We start from the raw sequence: 18537 nt of genomic DNA, 5'->3' as shown, positions 1-18537 counted from the left end.
CATATGAATAATTGTAAACCTACTTTTGCCCCACCCTCTATTAACTGTCATTTGTCAAATGTGTGATATGTGCTGGGCTTTGTTCCTTTGATATTACATTTTTATTACAAACCCATGCGGTGAAATTGTTACTTGCCCTGTTTACAGAGGAGGGATCCCTGAGGACTTGAACTCAGACATCTGGCTCCAGAGCATGTGCCTGACCATGACTTTGCAGGAAATATGTTAAAATAGTTCATTCTACTAATTGTTTACGGGAAAAGAACATGTAATTGGATGCTGATGGATACCAACTTTGAGCAAGTAAACATATTTTAAGAATACCGTATAACTTAGTGCCCTGGCCATTGTGGCCCAGTTGGTTGGGTGTCATCCCACGCACCGAAAAGTTGCCAGTTGATTCCAGGTCAGGACTCATGCCCAGGTTGCAGGTGCCAGCCCCCATAGGGAATGTGCAGGCAGCCAATCAATGCTTCATTCTCCCATCAATGTTTTTCTCCTCTGCCTCTCCCTTTTCTTTTAAAAAGAATATAACAGCTATCGGAAATACAGTATGGTATAATCCTGTAACAACATAAAGTGAATGAACTAGCACCATGTTTATCAAAGTAGAAGTTCACAAATATGACAATAAGGAAAAATGGTGACTTGCCAAAGAGTGGGGTATGGAATATATTTATGTAAATTTCAATATTACATAAAAACACCCCCTATAATTTTCAGAAATAAATATGAATCACAAATGTTTACTAAATACAAACATGCAAAGCATTATAATGTAATTCTAGGGACTGATATAATTGTAGCAAAAGCACTCGTCTCATATTTTTACTGTATTTCATTTATTTATTTCTTAAAGTGATTGGTAGGTTCACAGGGTGTTTGTAATACTATTATTTAGATTGTTACCTATGTATCATATTTTAATATGACATAAAATAATAAAACAATGCATGCTAATTAAGTAACTTTTAGAGTATGAAGAAATAAAGGGGATTTCATTGATATTTGCTCACAAAGGCAAAGTCATTGATGTGAATTTTCAGTGTGTTATGTTCTATGACACAGAAATATTTGTGTGTGTGTGCATGTATGTGTATGTGTGCCTGCATGTTCAAAATACTGGGCTTTTATGGCATATTTTGTGAACAGCATTTTTCACTTAATCTGCATCTTTTCAAGTCGATAAACACAATTTTGGTAATCAGTTTTAACTACTGAAGAGTATTTAGTTTTTTAAATCAATGACAAGCCAATGAACAATTTAGCTCATTAATTTTCTATTGAATAGAAGGCACTACAACAATCATCCTTGTACAGAATTGGTCTATTTTATCACTTTCACCCTTGGTGCTTGTTTGCTTATGACTTTGGTCATCTCTGCCGACAAACCCCTATTTCAGAAGGTACACATGGGAATCCCGAGAGGCAGGTGCTGCTGGAGCAGAATTGCCATTCCTGTGTCAGTTTAGAGAAATCCCTGGGCTTGTGGTGTCTGGGATCATGCAGGTAGTTAACGGCACAGAAATGTCAGCGGGCAGGTGTGGGATTGAGGTTGTCCCCGAAGCCTTGCCTACAGGAGAAAGTTCTCTAGTCATTTTTCTTTGCTGGCACGTGAATATTTTTCTTTAATAATTTCTTACTGACATCTCGTAGTTCTCTTTCCCCAACTTGTGGAAGCCACAGCACTGTCTCCTGCCCGGCAGTCACAGCTGTGAAGACGCACCCATAGTCCATGTTCATTACAGAGACGAGCCCAGGCTCCAGGTCCATTCACTCCTCCCAGCTCCATTCACTTGAGCTCAAGTTCATTCCTCTTGAAAACTTTTAGCTTTCATTTTAGCTTTCTGTGGCACCTCCTTTCTTTCTTGTAGGCTGAACTATGCATTTAAACGTTGCACTTTACTCAGTACTTATGAGAAGGCTAAAAGGCTAATTCCAATGTAACCCTGATGTTTGGGGGGGGCTAGCAATCTGAATCTGTGCTAGTAACCTAATGTACATTCTTGATAGCCTATAATTAAGTCACTGCCCCTTTCTCCACAACCTGGTCTTGCAAGACCTGTTACCTAAATGCTCCCATTTTACAGAGGCCATAAACCATGGACAATACACAACCCCCGGAGGGGGTTATCAGTGCTGGCGCCAGGCCAGGCCCTTAGATATGGTCTCAAGGCCCCCATCCCAACACACAGGGCTTTTTGCAAAGCCCACGAAAGGTCCAGAAGTCCCATCCATATTTGGGGGACAAAGAAACCAAAGGGGATAAAAGAAGAGCTTCCACCATATTGGTTTGCTCAGACTTTGGAGAGAACTCCTCTGAGACTGCCGGCATAATAAAGCTGTGTAACTCCACTTCTCTAAGCGTAGCTTGGGTTTCTTTGGTCTTCTACAACACTTATTTCTAAGTACTTTCAGGACATAAAGCCAGTCTTATTATTAGAGTCAGAAGGAACATGTAATTTGTAGTTTAAAAAGAAAGACCTTGAACTCGCCCCATGTGTGTTCCTAACAAAGTCCAAACTCCTGAGCCCCTGTCTCAGCTATTTTCATTTTTCTGCCCCTGCTCCCCAAACTACTTTAAAAACACAAGAAATTTCTGATTTGCTTTTACACATGGAATTCCTCTTTCTCTCCACCTTTCTGTTGAAACTCATTCAAAGCCCTCCAAAAATAATATATTTTAAATAAAAACTACTTTGGAAGAGCCCTGTATTAGTAGTGGGACTGTCATAATAAATTATCACAAACTGGGTGGTTTAAAACAGCAGAAATGATTCTCTCACAGCTCTGCGGGCAGGGAGATGGAAAGCAAGGTGCCAGCAGTCCCTGAGCCAGAACTGCCCAGGCCTCTCCTGGCTTCTGAGGTCAGCAGTCCTGGGCTTCCTTGATCATAGCTCCATCTCTCCAATCTCTGCCTCTGTCTTCACAGAGCTTTCTTCTCTCTGTTTCCTTCATGCCTCTGTTCCAAATTTTCCTTTCCTTTCTCTTATAAAGATACTAGTCATTGGACGGATGTAGGGAGACCCTAATTAACCATGACTTCATCTTGACTTGATTGCATCTTCAAACATCCTATTTCCAAATAAAGTAACACAGGTTGGGAGGTAAATTCTTTAGGAGGAGGGCCACAATTCAATCCAATACAATCTTTTTTTATTGTAAAACCCTGTTTTGTGCTACCACAGGACTTGTCACTATGACCTCTTTGTTTATAGTGAACCTTTTACAAATATATGGACACATAACAGACAAGTTGGCAAAAAAATAAATTCAGTCCTGAGGCCTATTGCACTATTGGATAGTAACTGATTAAAACATTTTTAGAAAGTTTAAATTAAAAACACTTTTTTTTTTTAGTTTACTGAGATGAGTTGCCGCTTAAGAAACATACTCAAATTTTAAGGCTTCCTTCAACACTTCAAATAAAGGTTTTATTTCCCCATAAAAATATTCAAACTCTATTTCTGCATTAGGATTTCAAAAAGCCTGGCACCCAATTATACATGGTTTGATTTCTTACAACAGTTCTGTATAACGGAATAGCATATGGTATAATTTTAGTAATTTCTTTATGGAAATTCGGAAAGTAAAGCAAAAGTACATTTTCTTAATACACAGGAATCAGGAACGACAAGGACGCCTCCCTATCAAACCATTTTCCAGCTGACATCCATGGATGTTAATTGTTCATAAAACTTGAAAAACACTTTGTAAATTCTTGCACATCTAGTAGTTCGTTCTAAAAGTACTTTCTGGAGCTTGATTGATTTGGCGGGGGGTTGGGGGCGGGGGAGTCTACTTGGTTGGCTCAGAGGAAGGGCATGAGAGTTAGTCAATGCTTTATTGTATGACACGATGGGCAGAGAACGCAGAGGCAGCCCAGCCAGAAGGGCAGCGTGCCGGAGGTGAGAATGGGTGATGGGAAGACAGAGTGCTGACACAGGACATGAACTAGACTTTATTCTCAAGCCATCAATTTCTAGAGTTTATCAGTCTTTCGTGAGTGATCAAACCAGGATACATCAGTATTACACATGTCTCACTTCATTGTATATACTTAATTTAATTGTTAATCAGGTTATATATTTTCCTCTAACAATGAAAATATATAACCTGATTGGAACCTTTGTTTCCAACATCCGAAATCAAAGAAGCTCTTTTAGGGATGATGCACAGTCACATTCAACCTAAGTGGAATCAACTCACCTCAGCCACGATTTGGGTGCCTGAGCAGGAACTGAATCTCCCAGACCAGTTGTCGGCAAACTCATTAGTCAACAGAGCCAAATATCAACAGTACAACGATTGAAATTTCTTTTGAGAGCCAAATTTTTTAAACTTAAACTTCTTCTAATGCCACTTCTTCAAAATAGACTCGCCCAGGCCATAGTATTTTGTGGAAGAGCCACACTCAAGGGGCCAAAGAGCCGCATGTGGCTCGTGAGCCGCAGTTTTCCGACCACGGTCCCAGACCATCTCACTCACCTCCAAGGTACTTTAGCGCCTAGAAACCGAAAGGTAATCAAGTCTGATCAAATTTTGCTCCCCTCAGTTCTGTCTCTGATTTGTTTATCATGGCAACCTGACAATTGTGCCCAGATTTTGCCAAATTAATTTAATTTTTTCATGAGAGGGTGCATCTGAAGGTTTGGTATTTTTATTCAATGGTGTCTGTGAAGAGCATTAAAAATTTAAAGTCTCATTACACTGTCACTGCCATACAGTGTTTCACTTTCTCTGAAGAAATAACTTCAAAATCCCAACACATTTCAGATCACATAAGGCCACTAGATTTTGTTTTTTGTGTTTTTTTGTTGTTGTTGCTTTTTAATGATTTCTTCCAAATCTCTTAGCAGGATAGCTAAGAACCAGATGGTCATAAACCAGCAACTATTCCACAGTGACTGAGTCAGCTGGAAAGACAAGTTGTTCCAACTTAATTCGAGTTGTCTTTTGTACTGAACAATCAGTAAACAGAAATGTCTCCCATTATCCCCAAAGCAAATTGACTGCTCACGAAAATGCTGGACTGACATCACTCGAAACTGAAGTATGATGTTTATCTCCAGACCATGTGACTCCGAGCAGCAGCAGTGAATGTTTTTCCTAATGTCACACCCTAAATTTAACTTATTAAAAACAGTACAATGGATTTCCTCCTTTGTACTGGATGTAAACTAGCTGTTATTTGGGTTACATAAACTATTCTTTAAAAATCTGAAGTCGTATTTGATTATATAAGTAAACAATCATTCAAATCTATCAGTTGTTTTACTGGCCCACTTCTATCAAATTAGCTGTATTGCCACAAACAAAAAAGTTCTATAATCTGGGGTGAGTCCTGAAGTATAGGACCTTTAAATTAGGGACAATTCCTTCATTCTTAGGCATAAATTGAGTCCTTTCAAAATTAAATAATCCACATGTTTCATAGGATTTCCTAATCAGAGAATAAGGATTTAAAAAATAAAATAAAAAGCACTTTGGGTGAAACAATACACACATATTATATATATATGTGTGTGTGTGTGTGTTATATATATATGTATATATATATATATATATATATTCTTTATTGTAATATTCATGGACAGCAATTGTACTTCACATCATATAAAAAATGGATTACTGTCTAGTGTCTAAATTTTTTAAAATATATTTTATTAATTTTTTTACAGAGAGGAGATAGAGAGTTAGAAACATCGATGAGAGAGAAACATCGATCAGCTGCCTCCTGCACACCTCCTACTGGAGATGTGCCCGCAACCAAGGTACATGCCCTTGACCAGAATCGAACCTGGGACCTTTTAAATCCGCAGGTCAACGCTCTATCCACTGAGCCAAACTGGTTAGGCTAGTGTCTAAATCTTTAACAAAGATGCATAGCAAGTTCATTTCTAATGTCTATAGGTTCTATGTCACAGGTGGGAACAAATACAGGTTTTGAAATTGCATATATAATAAAAATGCTAACCAAAATAAAAGGCTTAAGTGCCTGCCTATTACCTTTCATTTTGAATCAGGACGGACTTTTGGCTAAATCCTTTTTGGACTTATTTGTAGTTGGAAAAATTATGTGAAGCCTGAGAGGCAGAAAACCTTAGAGGATCCTCTGATGGGAAAATGCTTTCTTATAACAACTAATAATAATATTATAAAATAGAAAATAACTTATTGACTAACACACAATTAATGGGGAAGTGAGGTTACTTAGAAAATAATGTTCTCTCAGAAATGAAGTATAAAATTTATGAAATATAATAACAATAAACTGAAATGTGATACACTTATACCCAGATATTTCAGGTACAAAGCAATATTTATGCAAGACTTAAAAAAATAATTATGAATGTATATATATATTAGGAAATAATTTTCATTTTTAATGTGGGGAATTTATTAATTCTATAACAATGCCATTACAGATTTTGAATGGAAGAAAGTATAATAATATCTTCATTGCATTAGAGAATAAATTCAACGCTTCAAATAATTTTTTAGGAAATTAACCAGGTTGCTCAGATTTCAAATACTTCTTGCCCTCTTATTTGGAGATAAGTTTTTGGGTTTCATATAATGACAAAGACAGACACTCTTGAGTTCTTGGTTCCCTTTCCTTAATGAACGTAAGAAGTCTCTATTCCCCAAACTCTGAGTTTCCAACATCTAAGCCATTGGCTCCTTCATTTACTAGACATGAATTTGAGATTGAACATCCTCAAAAAATACAAAAAACCCCAAACAAACAAACAAACAAACACCCCCAACAATCCAAACAAAAGACCAGGGCTCTCTTTTGAAAGAATAGGTGAAAATGCAAAATTCTCACTTGTATTCAACTATGTTTTATTTTTTTAATTTTTAGTTATTGATTTTTCAGAAGAGAGAGAGAGAGAGAGATTTGTTGTTCCACTTATTTATGCATTCATAGGTTCATTATTGCATATGCCCTGACCAGGGCATATATTATTGTATATGCAACCTTGGTGTATCTGAACCATGCTCTAACCAACTGAGCTACCCAGCCAGGGCTTCAACTATGTTGTATTCATAGAATCATTGTAACAGACTTGGTGGGCCATGGCAATTTATGGTTGCGTGCACACTCACAAAATCACACACATGCACATGCGTACACATGTGCACATGCAGCATTGGTCATTTGCCCTTACCCCCCACCATCACAAACACAGAACAATCTATTATTTGAAAATTTAAAAAAATTTTTCTTATGGTGCTACCCAATTAGTCTCTAAAATTTGTTTTGGAAAAACAATAACTATCTCTTTGTAAAAAAAGAATGATAAATATATAACTATAATAAAACAAATATACATTTTACTAATTCATGAATTCATCAAGCCAACAAGTTCTTATTAACACTGTGGTGCTGGGAACTCCAGGGTCATGTCTTAATTGCGCTTAATATCTGACAGAGTAGAGATATTTTGAACAGGGGACATGAAGTCCAAGTTCAGGGTGTAGTGGGAGCATAGAGCTGAAGTACTCAGATGAGGGGCAGGAAACATGAGAAACCTCCGCTGAAAATGGGAGAAAAGGAGATGGTTGGGTGAGGTTCATGTATGCTGCATGGATCAATAGTCTGTTTCTTCTGATTGCTGAGGAGTTCTTCATGGTATGAGTGCACCCCAGTTAGTTGAAGAACATGAGGGCTCTTTCCAGTTTGGCACTATTATGAAAAAAGCTACTGTGAACATTTTTGTATGATGTAAGTGTGTGTGTGTGTGTGTGTGTGTGTGTATGTGTGCGTGTGTGCGTGTGTGCATGTGTGTGTGTACATAAGTTTTTGGTTTTTTTTGAGATAAATGTCCAAGAGTGCAATTGTTGGATTCTGTGATAATTACATGCTTAATTTTATAAGAAGCTGCCAACCATTTTCGAGAATGGCTATAGCATTTTACATTCCCATCTACAATATATGAGTGATACAGTTTCTCCAAAACCTCACAAGCATTTGGTGGTGTTACTATTTTTTTTTTTAATTTTAGCCATTCTGATAGGTGCATTCTAATATCTCATTGTCATTTTAATTACCATTTTGCTGATGACTAAAAATATTGAATACATTCATATGCACATTCATGTATGCACAGTCTCATGTAAATAGGATAGTTTATATGCTAGGTATTTTATTCTGTTCATTTTATTTTCATACTTCTCCCATTTTGCTTGTCTTTCCCCCCCATCATCCTATTTCATCCACCTCATTATCATCTTCCCTCACCTGGTAATGCTTGTTAAAACACTCGCACACTCTCTCTCTCATTTATTTTACAAAATGTGATTATTCAGTATATACATTGCTGGTTGTTTTGTTTGAAGAACTCAACTTCATAGAAATGTCGTCCTGTTAATTGGTTTAATTAGAACTCTTTTTAGTGATTGCATATTATTTTAGGACTAGAGGCATAGTGCACAAAATTTGTGCCCTGGGTGGGGGGGTGTCCCTCAGCCCAGCCTGCACCCTCTCCAATCTGGGACCCCTCGGGATCAGGCCTAAATGGGCAGTCGGACATCCCTCACACAATCTAGGACTGCTGGCTCCCAACTGCTCGCCTGCCTGTCTTCCTGATTGCTCCTAACTGCTTCTGCCTGCCAGCTTGATCACCCCCTAACCACTCCCCTGCCAGCCAAATTGATGCCTAACTGCTCCCCTGCCAGCCCGGTCGCCCCCAACTGCCCTCCCCTGTAGGCCTGGTCACCCCTAACTGCCCTCCCCTGCTGGCTTGATCGCACACAACTGTCCTCCCCTGCCGTCCATCTTCTGGTGGCCATCTTGTGACCACATGGGAGTGGCCATCTTGTGTGAGGGTGTGACGGTCAATTTGCATATTACCTCTTTATTATATAGGATAAGAATATATCATAGTTTGTTCAACTATTTCCTTGATAAACACTCACTGGTTTCAAATTTTGTTGTTGTTACACATAATGTGCTTAAACCTATACCCTCATGTGCGGGTACAATTGTCCATATGGGATATGCTCCAAAGAGGTTCACTGGGTCAAGGGTATGCATATTAATTTCATAACAGTGGCCAGTTTTCTTGGCAAAAATAATTGAAACAACTCCCATTCCCACAAGCCATTAGGAGACTACATTTTTACCTGTGTTTGCATTAGAAATAAATGCCAGAACTCCGTCTAATCTGGGCTTGAATATTCTTGCTATTTTTGACATGCCTGACTGCTTTATAGTCTGAGTTTTATAATTTGCAAGAAAAAGTTATTCAAAGTCCTTGTTGTGTTCCAAGTCCTTTCTTTTATTCCATTGGCATGTGCCATGAAGACGTTTTTTAAAAATCATGCCATTGTTTCTTAAACATAATTTGTCACTAGCTTTAAGCACACTGCTATAGCTGCACATAAAGTGTGGTTTTAACCAAAGAAATAATACTTTCACGTAAATCATAATTTAAACAAGCATTCTTCTGTCTTTATATTCAGATCTAGCTTTAGCCTCACTCTTCAGAAATTCTTATCTTGGAAATTAAGGCCATTCTCTTTGAACAAAGAGCCCTTCATTTCTCAAAAAAATCTTACATGAACCATGAAACTACCACTGCTGCCAAAAAATAAAATAAATACATTTTAAAAAGGTTTCAACTTCAGACGTGCGGGTTACAACTCAGCCTGTATTTCTGAATTATGTCAGACCATAATTCAATATCATTCTTATCTGAAATAATCTACTCCAGTGTTGCCTATGTCTCCACAACAGGGCTCAGTGCAATTTCAAAAATGGAAAACAGTACTGAAAATTGAAGCTTGAAACATATCATCAGTGGTGAAAATTATTCTATATCTTTTTTGGAAAACCAGTTTTCTGATTGTCATTGGTTTTAATATGAGACATTATTTCAGATCTAAGAAAAAGTGAGGTGGTTATGGACAGTTTGAAGATAGTTTTAAGAAGGCACAAATACATGTGGATATTAAGATATGATCTTGGCAAGGTTGGGACAGGTTCTAGTGCAGAATGGGGATTTCTATGACCAGTTAGCAGACTTCCGTGCAACTCCAAAAAGTCCATTTTAAATTATGAAATGAAGTCAGATGATGAGTGAAGAAAGTATAATGAAAGGAATAAGGCATTCAAAGAAAGAAGAACACTTTGATAAATGCTAGTTGTTTAGAAAAATTGAAATACATGTAGGTGAAGAGGTGTGAGCAATTTGATTTAGGCAAAGTGACATTGGTTTTAGAATAATATAACCTGGTATTATTTATTCCTATAAACTTTAACTACAGATAAAAAAGTTTATTTTACATTTTTAAAATATATATTTATTGATTTCAGAGAGGAAGGGAGAGGGAGAGAGAGAGATAGAAAATCAATGAGAATCAGAGATCGGCTGCCTCCTGCATGCCCCCTAATGGGGATCGAGTCCACAACCCAGGCACATGCCCTGGACAGGAATCAAACCTGGGACCCTTCAGTCCGCAGGCTGACTCTCTATCCACTGAGCCAAACTGACTAAGGCAAGGTTTATTTTTTTTAAAGAACTCAGTAAAGTATCTCCTAAACACTTAGCTATTATTTTAAATTTACATTTTTCAAACTCTGACTGCTTTTTGCTCCTATCCATTATAAAATGAATGCACCATTTCATTATGCAAAATCTTTAAAAAATGATAAGACAACTTATATATTACATAGCACAGGAATTGCAAAAATGAAAAATACTGCAAGTTGAAAGTAGAAACTGCCTGTGTCTCGATACTTTATGGATTGGGATGCTCAAATTTAACCTGAAAGATATTTACTTGTACAGTGGGAATCCATGAAAGCAACCAATTGCTCAAAGTTCTACCTTGAAGGGGCTGGGACAGGCCGAGCCACACCACCCTTTCTGCAAGGCAGCATTATTATGGCCATACCAAATGCCTCCAGCTGCACCGGCAAGAACCAGAATACAAGTCATAACCTTGCCCTAACGACATCTCCCAGGCACTGTTTACTTAATTCTCCAAGCTTGGATGGAAACCTTACCAGTACTCTGACCACCTCGGAGCAAAATCCAGACACAGACAGATAATAAACCAAAAACCAAAAACATCTGTAAAAAATCACTATGCTGAGCTTCTTACTAAAATCTTCTGGGATGCATTTTCATCACAATAAGACACCCTATTCAGCGATGTATCTTAATCCATCTGGGCCACTGTCTCAGAAGCATCTCAGTTTCCTCAAGCTGCAGACGGGGCTGTAATCGCTTACCTGACTCGCAGGCAAATGTCTTGGAGGTTTCATCATGAAAGATAATTGCCACGGCATGCTTCTTTGTTTCTCGAGGCAGCCTGGTTATATTTTTGATGTTGTGCAGTTCAGTTACCTTGAAAGAAAAATATTTTTTAACTTAGTGTACAGTATACGCTGTATACCAGCGTGCTTAAACAAAATGATCAGTTATTACTCTCTTACCCCCCTTTCCTGTGGATATCTGTACTCCTTTCTAATTAACTGCAGCCAAAAGCAATACAGAACAGAGCAAAACATCTTCTATTATGTCCTCAATTTTGGTCATTGTTAGATAAATTTTGATATAGTCTAAAATTATGTAGACGAATAGCTTTGTGAATGCTAGGACTCTGTGCTTTTATTAAAATTGTATCCTCTGCAGTGTGGTGATTGCTGGGGGCAGGTGGGCAAGTGGAGGTGAAAGAGAGTATAGGGGGGATACATGGTGATGAAAAAAAATAAATTAAAATATGGTATCTTCTGCAAAAAATAGTAGTTGTAGCACACAGAAAATTCACAATAATTTTTTGTTAAATATTGATTGGATTTAATATCTCACCTCTTTCCCACACATCATGCAAGTTGCTTGTAGGACTATAGTCAGAATGCAACTGACACTTGTTGATTGGCAGACAAAATCATTAAAATGTTGGTGTCAATTAACATAAGCAATGGATGTAATTTTGAGAAAAATGCACATTGTGTTCAATTTTACCTTCACTTCTTTTTTTGATGCTTTTCTTTTGTTTATATAGGTCTGATAGCCTAACCTACATTATTTTCCTCCTAATAAAAAAAGAAGCTCTTTTAACATTTCTTGCAAGCCAGGTGTATTGGCAACAAATTCTCTCACTTTCACTTGTCTGATAAAGTCTTAAATTTGCTTCCCTATTGAATGATAATTTTGTAGGGTATAGAATTTTAGGTTGGAGGGTTTTCCTTTCTCATGATATTAAATATTTCTCTCAACTTTCTTCTTTCTTGAATGATTTATGAGGAGACAATGGATGTAATTCTTCTCTTCGTTCCTCTATAGGTAAGATATTTTTTCTTCTCTGGCTTCTTTCAGAAATTTTTTTCTTTAACTTTATTTTCTATAGCTATAAAATGATATGCCTAGGTATAGTTGTTGTTGTTGTTGTTATTATTATTATTTTTATTGACATTTATCCTGCTTGGTGTTCATTGGGCTTCCTGAATCTATAATTTTGTGTCTGACATTAATTTGGGGAAAACTATCAATCATTATTATTTCAAATATTTCTTCTGTTACCTTTTCTCTTCTCCTTCTGGTATTCCCATTAGGCATGAATCACACCTCTTATAGTTGTCCCATAATCCTTGGATATTCTATTTGTTTGTTTTTTGTCTTTAATTTTGGAGATTGCTATTGAGATGTCTTCAAGCTCATAGATTCTTTCTTCAACCATGTCTGGTGTACTTGTAAGTTTATAAAAGGCGTTCTTTATTTTTGATACATTGTTTTTTATCTTTTTTATTTTTGTCTTTTTCTTGTGATTTTCATCTCTCTTCTAAAATTGCCCATCTCCTCTTATATGCTATCTATTTTATCAGTTGGAGCCCTTAGCATATTAATCATAGTTGCTTTAAATTCCTTGTCTGATAATTCCAATATCCCTGCCATGTCTAGTTCTAAGGCTTGTTCTGTCTCTTCAAAATGTGTTTTTCGTCTTTTGGTATGCCTTGTCATTTTTTTCTTGAGAGCCAAATATGATGTACTTGGTAAGAGAAATTGCTGTAAATAGGCCTTTTGTAATGTGGTGGGAGGTCTGTGGGGAAGGAGGAGCATTCTATAGTCCTATGATTAGGTGTCAGTGTTTAGTGAGCCTGTGACTCTAGAATGTGGACTTAACAAGTGTTCCTCAGTCATCCCAAACCTTAGGAGGGAGAGAATAGCTAGAGTGGGCAAGCCTGGGTATTTCCTTTGTCTTTGTCAAAGGTACCAGTTTAAATTTCTTGATCACTGCTCAGTGTTTTCACTTTTTCACACAAGCTTCACCTTCTTAGGAAGGATTTTGTTGAAGGGAAAAGACTTAATTCCACTCGACTCACAATGCCATCCTAGAAGCACTATCAATTACTAACTAGCGTTCAAAATGCAGATATATTTTTAAAATGTTGGTCCTCCATAATTGAAGATAATGCCTCCAATGTTGATTAGAACATGGTAGTATACAAAGAGTTAAGATTATCAATACATGGCCAAAAATTGGTACCATGTCATGTAAAATAATATCTGTAAAATATAACTATATGGCTACATTTTTAAGAGCTTGATATTGTCACATTTCCTTCTAAAATCTGTAATGATCTAGACTTCTAGCCTCATAAAATAATAAGCCCATTACTCAGGGTTGCTGTGTGGGCTGTCTGGAGGAGTTCTTTTCTCTCTCACATGAATTTACAGTTTTGTCACATTGCTGGAAAGTTAATTTCAATATATTCTTTGTTCATATTTGTTTTTCTCCCTACTTGTAATTATCTCATCATATAAACATGCAAAATTAAAATAGCAAGATGAATGCTTTAATATACATATGTATATATGAAATACATATATGTACATATGTGCATTTATACATATACTATGTATATTTACATACATATACTATATATAGTTCTTATCTATCTATCTATCTATCTATCATCTATCTATCTATCTATCAGAAAATACTCACTTCCTCTTATAGGAAAGAAAATTTAGACACCAATATATGAGCATTAATACCCTGGAGAGAAAGGTGAGAATGCTTTTTTGGAATAATGACTCACATACAGTATTATATTTAAAGTACATGAAAACATGTTCTCAAATAAAGTTAAACTCTTGAATTTTTAAATGATTTGATAATTGACTCAAGTAACGTTTAAGCCAAATTTTGTTCTAACATAGCAAATTGAAGCTATATTTGAAGCATTATTAATTTTAAGCATTATTTTCAAGCATTATTAATTTTAATTAAACAAAGGATCTTATCAAAATTAAGTAGAGTGTAAAAGCAATGAAGATTTTGTGTTGCTTAAGAATTAATGCAGTTTATGTCAGGAGAGTATAAAAGTGATACGCTGCTATATAAGATTCAGTGGATGTCATATCTAGTTGTACAAAAGAATATAAAAACATTTATTTTGCTCGAGGGCCTTTTTTCAAGTATCTTTATTTACAAATATGAAAATATTAGAACATATATTATGGATTCCATCTTTTTGTCCTCTCACACTAAAAACCAAGAAAACAAACTAATAGGTAGCCTCTCCATATGCAGCCAGCACTAGGGCTTCTCTAACTTCTGAGCCTTGGGCGATCTGACAGATGATGTAGTTCAAACAAAGTGCTTGCTCCTCTGTAAAATTTACATTTAGAAATGCAGACAACCCCTTCAAGCACAGATTGTTACACTGGTTTCCAGAACAGTGCTAAGCTTTCTGCTGATGATCATTAGTGTGATGCCATCCACTTCAGTGTGCCTGAAGACATTAAAGAGATGGCAGGAAATCAAGTGCTCATGAGGAGCATAAAATTCTACTTCTCACTTGTCCTGGTTAGAAAGTTCAAGTGTTATACTAGATTATAAAATGTTTTAAAATCATACCAGAAGGTTCTCTAAGGAACCTTATATATCTTTGGAACTGTCCCTCTTCAATTCAATATATACTTAAAATAACATTTTGAATCATACCAATCGAGGTCAAGATCTAATATATTTTGATCTCCTATCTTCACTTTTTCCTCTCAGTACTATATGGATTTACCATCCAGAAGAAAATTGTATTTTCATAGATGAGGACAACTTTTAAAATGATGTTTTTTTATATTTTCAAATAAAAATGTTATTAGTCTAAAACCAGTCAATGTGACATAAAAATCATTACCAACATTTACTAAGACTATGAAACCTATAGTATTTCAATATATATGTCAATTACTGTATTATTTAATAATGTAATATATACTTCTGAAATGTTGATTTTTCACATGTTTATAAAGGCACAAAATATTAATTAAAGTTTATTAAAAGTACTAAAATAAATACTTTAAATAAATATAAAATTAACAGAATTTAAATGAAGGAAACAGTTGAAAATGATTCAGGTTGCTTATATCTAAGTCAAGAAATACCATAATTGACAATTTAGAATACTGTGGTCTAATGAGTTGATACAATTAAAACCAAAATATAAATATACCTAGGTGGTGACTTTGCTAACTGGTGCAATTTAAATTTTTTTCAAGGAGCAATCTCTAAGGAATTCATGGTGTGAAAGTCAAATTGTTCAAAGATGAAAATACATAACCTTTTTTTCATAGGATTTCATAATGTACAAATCGCAGTGATATACCCTATGATAGAGTTAAAAACAGAGCTGAAGAAGCATAGAGGGAGAAGACCTGTTGAGACATACCTTGGAGATACTTCAGGTTCCATTTCAGATCACCACAATTATGAGACTATCTCCATAAAGGGAGTTACACATTTTTTTGTTCAAGTTATGTTTACCCTAAAGAGATGTATGCAATATTATGCCTTAAAAATGCACATACTTTAATTAAAATACTTTATTGCTAAAAAACACTAACCATCATCTGCTGACCAGGGTGGTGGTTGCTAAAGATTGGGGTGCCATTGTTATCTTAAAATAATCATGGCATTTGCTGCATCAATCAACTTTTTTTTACCTACTTCATTCAAAATTGGAGTAAATCCTCTCAAAACTTCTTTCTGCTTTATAAGCTAAACTTATGAAATATTCTGGTAAATCCTTTGTTGTCATCTTTACCAGGAGTAGATGCCATTTCAAGAAACCACTTTCTTTTTTCATTCATTAGAAGCAACTTCTCATCCATTAGTTTTATCATGAAATTTCAGTAATACTGTCACATCTTTAAGCTCCACTTTCCATTCCAGTTCTCTTGCTATTTCCACCTCACCTGCAGTTATTTCCTCCACTGAAGTCTTGAACCCCTCAGAGTCATCCATGAAGGTTGGAATCCACTTTTTCCAAACCCTGTTAATGTTGGTATTTTTACCTCTTCCATGAATATCTCTTAATAGCATCTAGAATGGTGAATTCTTTTCAGAAATTTTTCAATTTACTTTGCCTAGATCCATGGGTTGCAGAAAGGATGTTGTGTTATCAGGCATAAAATCAACATTAATCTTGTACATCTCCAGCAGAGCTCTTGGGTGACCAGGTGCATTGCAAATGAGCAGTAATATTTTGAAAGAATTTTTTTTCCTGAGCAGTAGGTCTCAGCAGTGGGCTTAAAATATTCAGTAAACCATGTTGTAAACAGATGTATTGTCATCTAGGCTTTGTTGTACCATTTATAGAGCACAGGCAGAGTAGATTTTGCATAATTCATAGGCCTTAGGATTCTTGTAATGGTAAATGAACATTGTCTTCATCTTTAAAGTCACCAGGTGCATTATCCCCTAAGGAGAGAGTCAGCCTGTCTATTGAGGCTTTGAAGCCAGGCATTGACTTCTCTCTAGCTGTGAAAATCCTAGATGGTCTTCTTCCAATATAAGGCTGTTTCGTCTACATTGAAAATCTGTTGTTTAGTGTAGTCATGTTCAGTAATTATCTTAGTTAGATCTTCTGGATAACTTGCTACAGCTTCTAGCTCAGAACTAGGTGCTTCACCTTGCACTTTTATGTTACAGAAATGACTTCTCACCTTAAACCTCACGAAACCACCAACCTCTGTTAACTTCAAACATTTCTTCTGCAGCTTCCTCACCTCTCTCTCTGCCTCCATAGAACTGAAGGGAGGTAGGGCCTTGCTCTGGATGAGGCTTTCACTTAAGGGAATGTTGTGGCTGGTTTGATCTAGCCAGACCACTAAATTGTTTATTCTATATCAGCTATAAAGCTGTTTGGCTTTCTTATCATTTGTGTGTTCATTGGGGTAGCACTTTTAATTTTCTTCAAGAAATTTTCTTTTGCATCCACAGCTTGGTTAACTGTTTGGCTGAAGAGGTTTAGTACAAGAGATTTAGAGGACTTTCTTGGCTTCTACCATGCCTTCCTCACTAAGCTTAATCATTCCTAGATTTCATTAAAATGAGAGACATGTGACTCTTCCTTTCACTTGGACACATAAGGGCCATTGTAGGGTTGTTAATTGGCCTAATTTCAATATTGTCAGGGATTAGGGAGACCAGAGGAGAGGAAGAGAGATGGGGGAATGGCTGGTTGGTTAAGTAAGAACACACAATATTTGTGGATTAAGTCACCATTTTTATGGATACAGTTCGTGGTGCCCTAAAATAACTACAATAGAAACATCAAAGATCACTGATCACAGTCCTGGCTAGGTAGTTCAGTTGGTTAGAGCATCATCCCAATATGCCAAGGTTGCGGGTTCGATCCCCAGTCAGGGCACACACAAGAATCAACCAATGAATACATAAATAAGTGGAACAACAAACCAATGTTTTTCTCTCTCTTTCCTTTCCTCTCTTACTTTCTCTCTCCTCCTTCCTCTCTCTAAAATCAATAATTAAAAAAGGGCAATAAACAAAGAAAGTCTTTAAAATATCACTGATCACTATAACAAATATAATAATAATAAAATAATAATAATAATAAACTTGAAAATATTGAGAATTATTAAAATGTGACAGAGACATGAAGTGGACAAATGCTGTTGGAAAAAATGGCCCCAATAGGCTTGCTGGATGCAGGGTTGCCACAAACTTTCAATTTGTAAAATACACAATATCTGTGAAGCACAATAAAGTGAAGCAAAATGTATGTCTGCATCAGTTTGTGAACATGGCCCTGGACTTTAAAGCATAACTAAAAATGGATATATAAACAGCTTCCAAGTCTTACTCTCCTGCTGCACTTTGTGGGTTATATCTTTTAGTGGTGATCACCATAAGAAATATTATAACTTATACATTATTCAATATTTATTTAGTTATGTCTTAAAATTTAATAAACTCATTTTATAATATAAATAACATTTTAAAATAAAAATTTCCCAAATAGGTGAAAAGTGGCAATATTTTTATATTTTTGCAAGACTCTTAATGTCTGGCTTAATAAAAGTCAGCTTGATACTTATATCTTCTGAATTCAATCTGTTATGACATGTAGTTTTAAGTACATACAGAAAATAAGGCCTCATACAGACACCAAGTTGTAAAAGGCAAGAATAATTTAAAAGCATGTTCAGTTAACTATGGTTATTCCTTGGTTCTATCTTCAAATTTGACAAATGTTTTCTTAAAGGTCATTGC

At 36.0% G+C, this 18537-nt stretch overlaps 1 protein-coding gene across 1 annotated transcript in view; it reads right to left on the bottom strand.

Annotated features, from left to right (window-relative positions):
• The window catches only part of DOK6 (docking protein 6), a 234914-nt gene that overhangs the window by 133073 nt on the left and 83304 nt on the right, over window positions 1–18537 (bottom strand). Inside the window, exon 3 of the mRNA XM_008160542.3 lies at window positions 11246–11360. Coding sequence (XP_008158764.1) covers window positions 11246–11360 — 115 coding nt within the window. The remainder of the gene's footprint in view (window positions 1–11245; window positions 11361–18537) is intronic.

Source organism: Eptesicus fuscus, chromosome 12 (genome assembly GCF_027574615.1).
Source record: "Eptesicus fuscus isolate TK198812 chromosome 12, DD_ASM_mEF_20220401, whole genome shotgun sequence".
Classification (NCBI taxonomy): Eukaryota; Metazoa; Chordata; class Mammalia; order Chiroptera; family Vespertilionidae; genus Eptesicus; species Eptesicus fuscus.
Note: the sequence above shows the minus strand (reverse complement) of the source record. Positions and strands in the feature narration are given on the sequence as shown.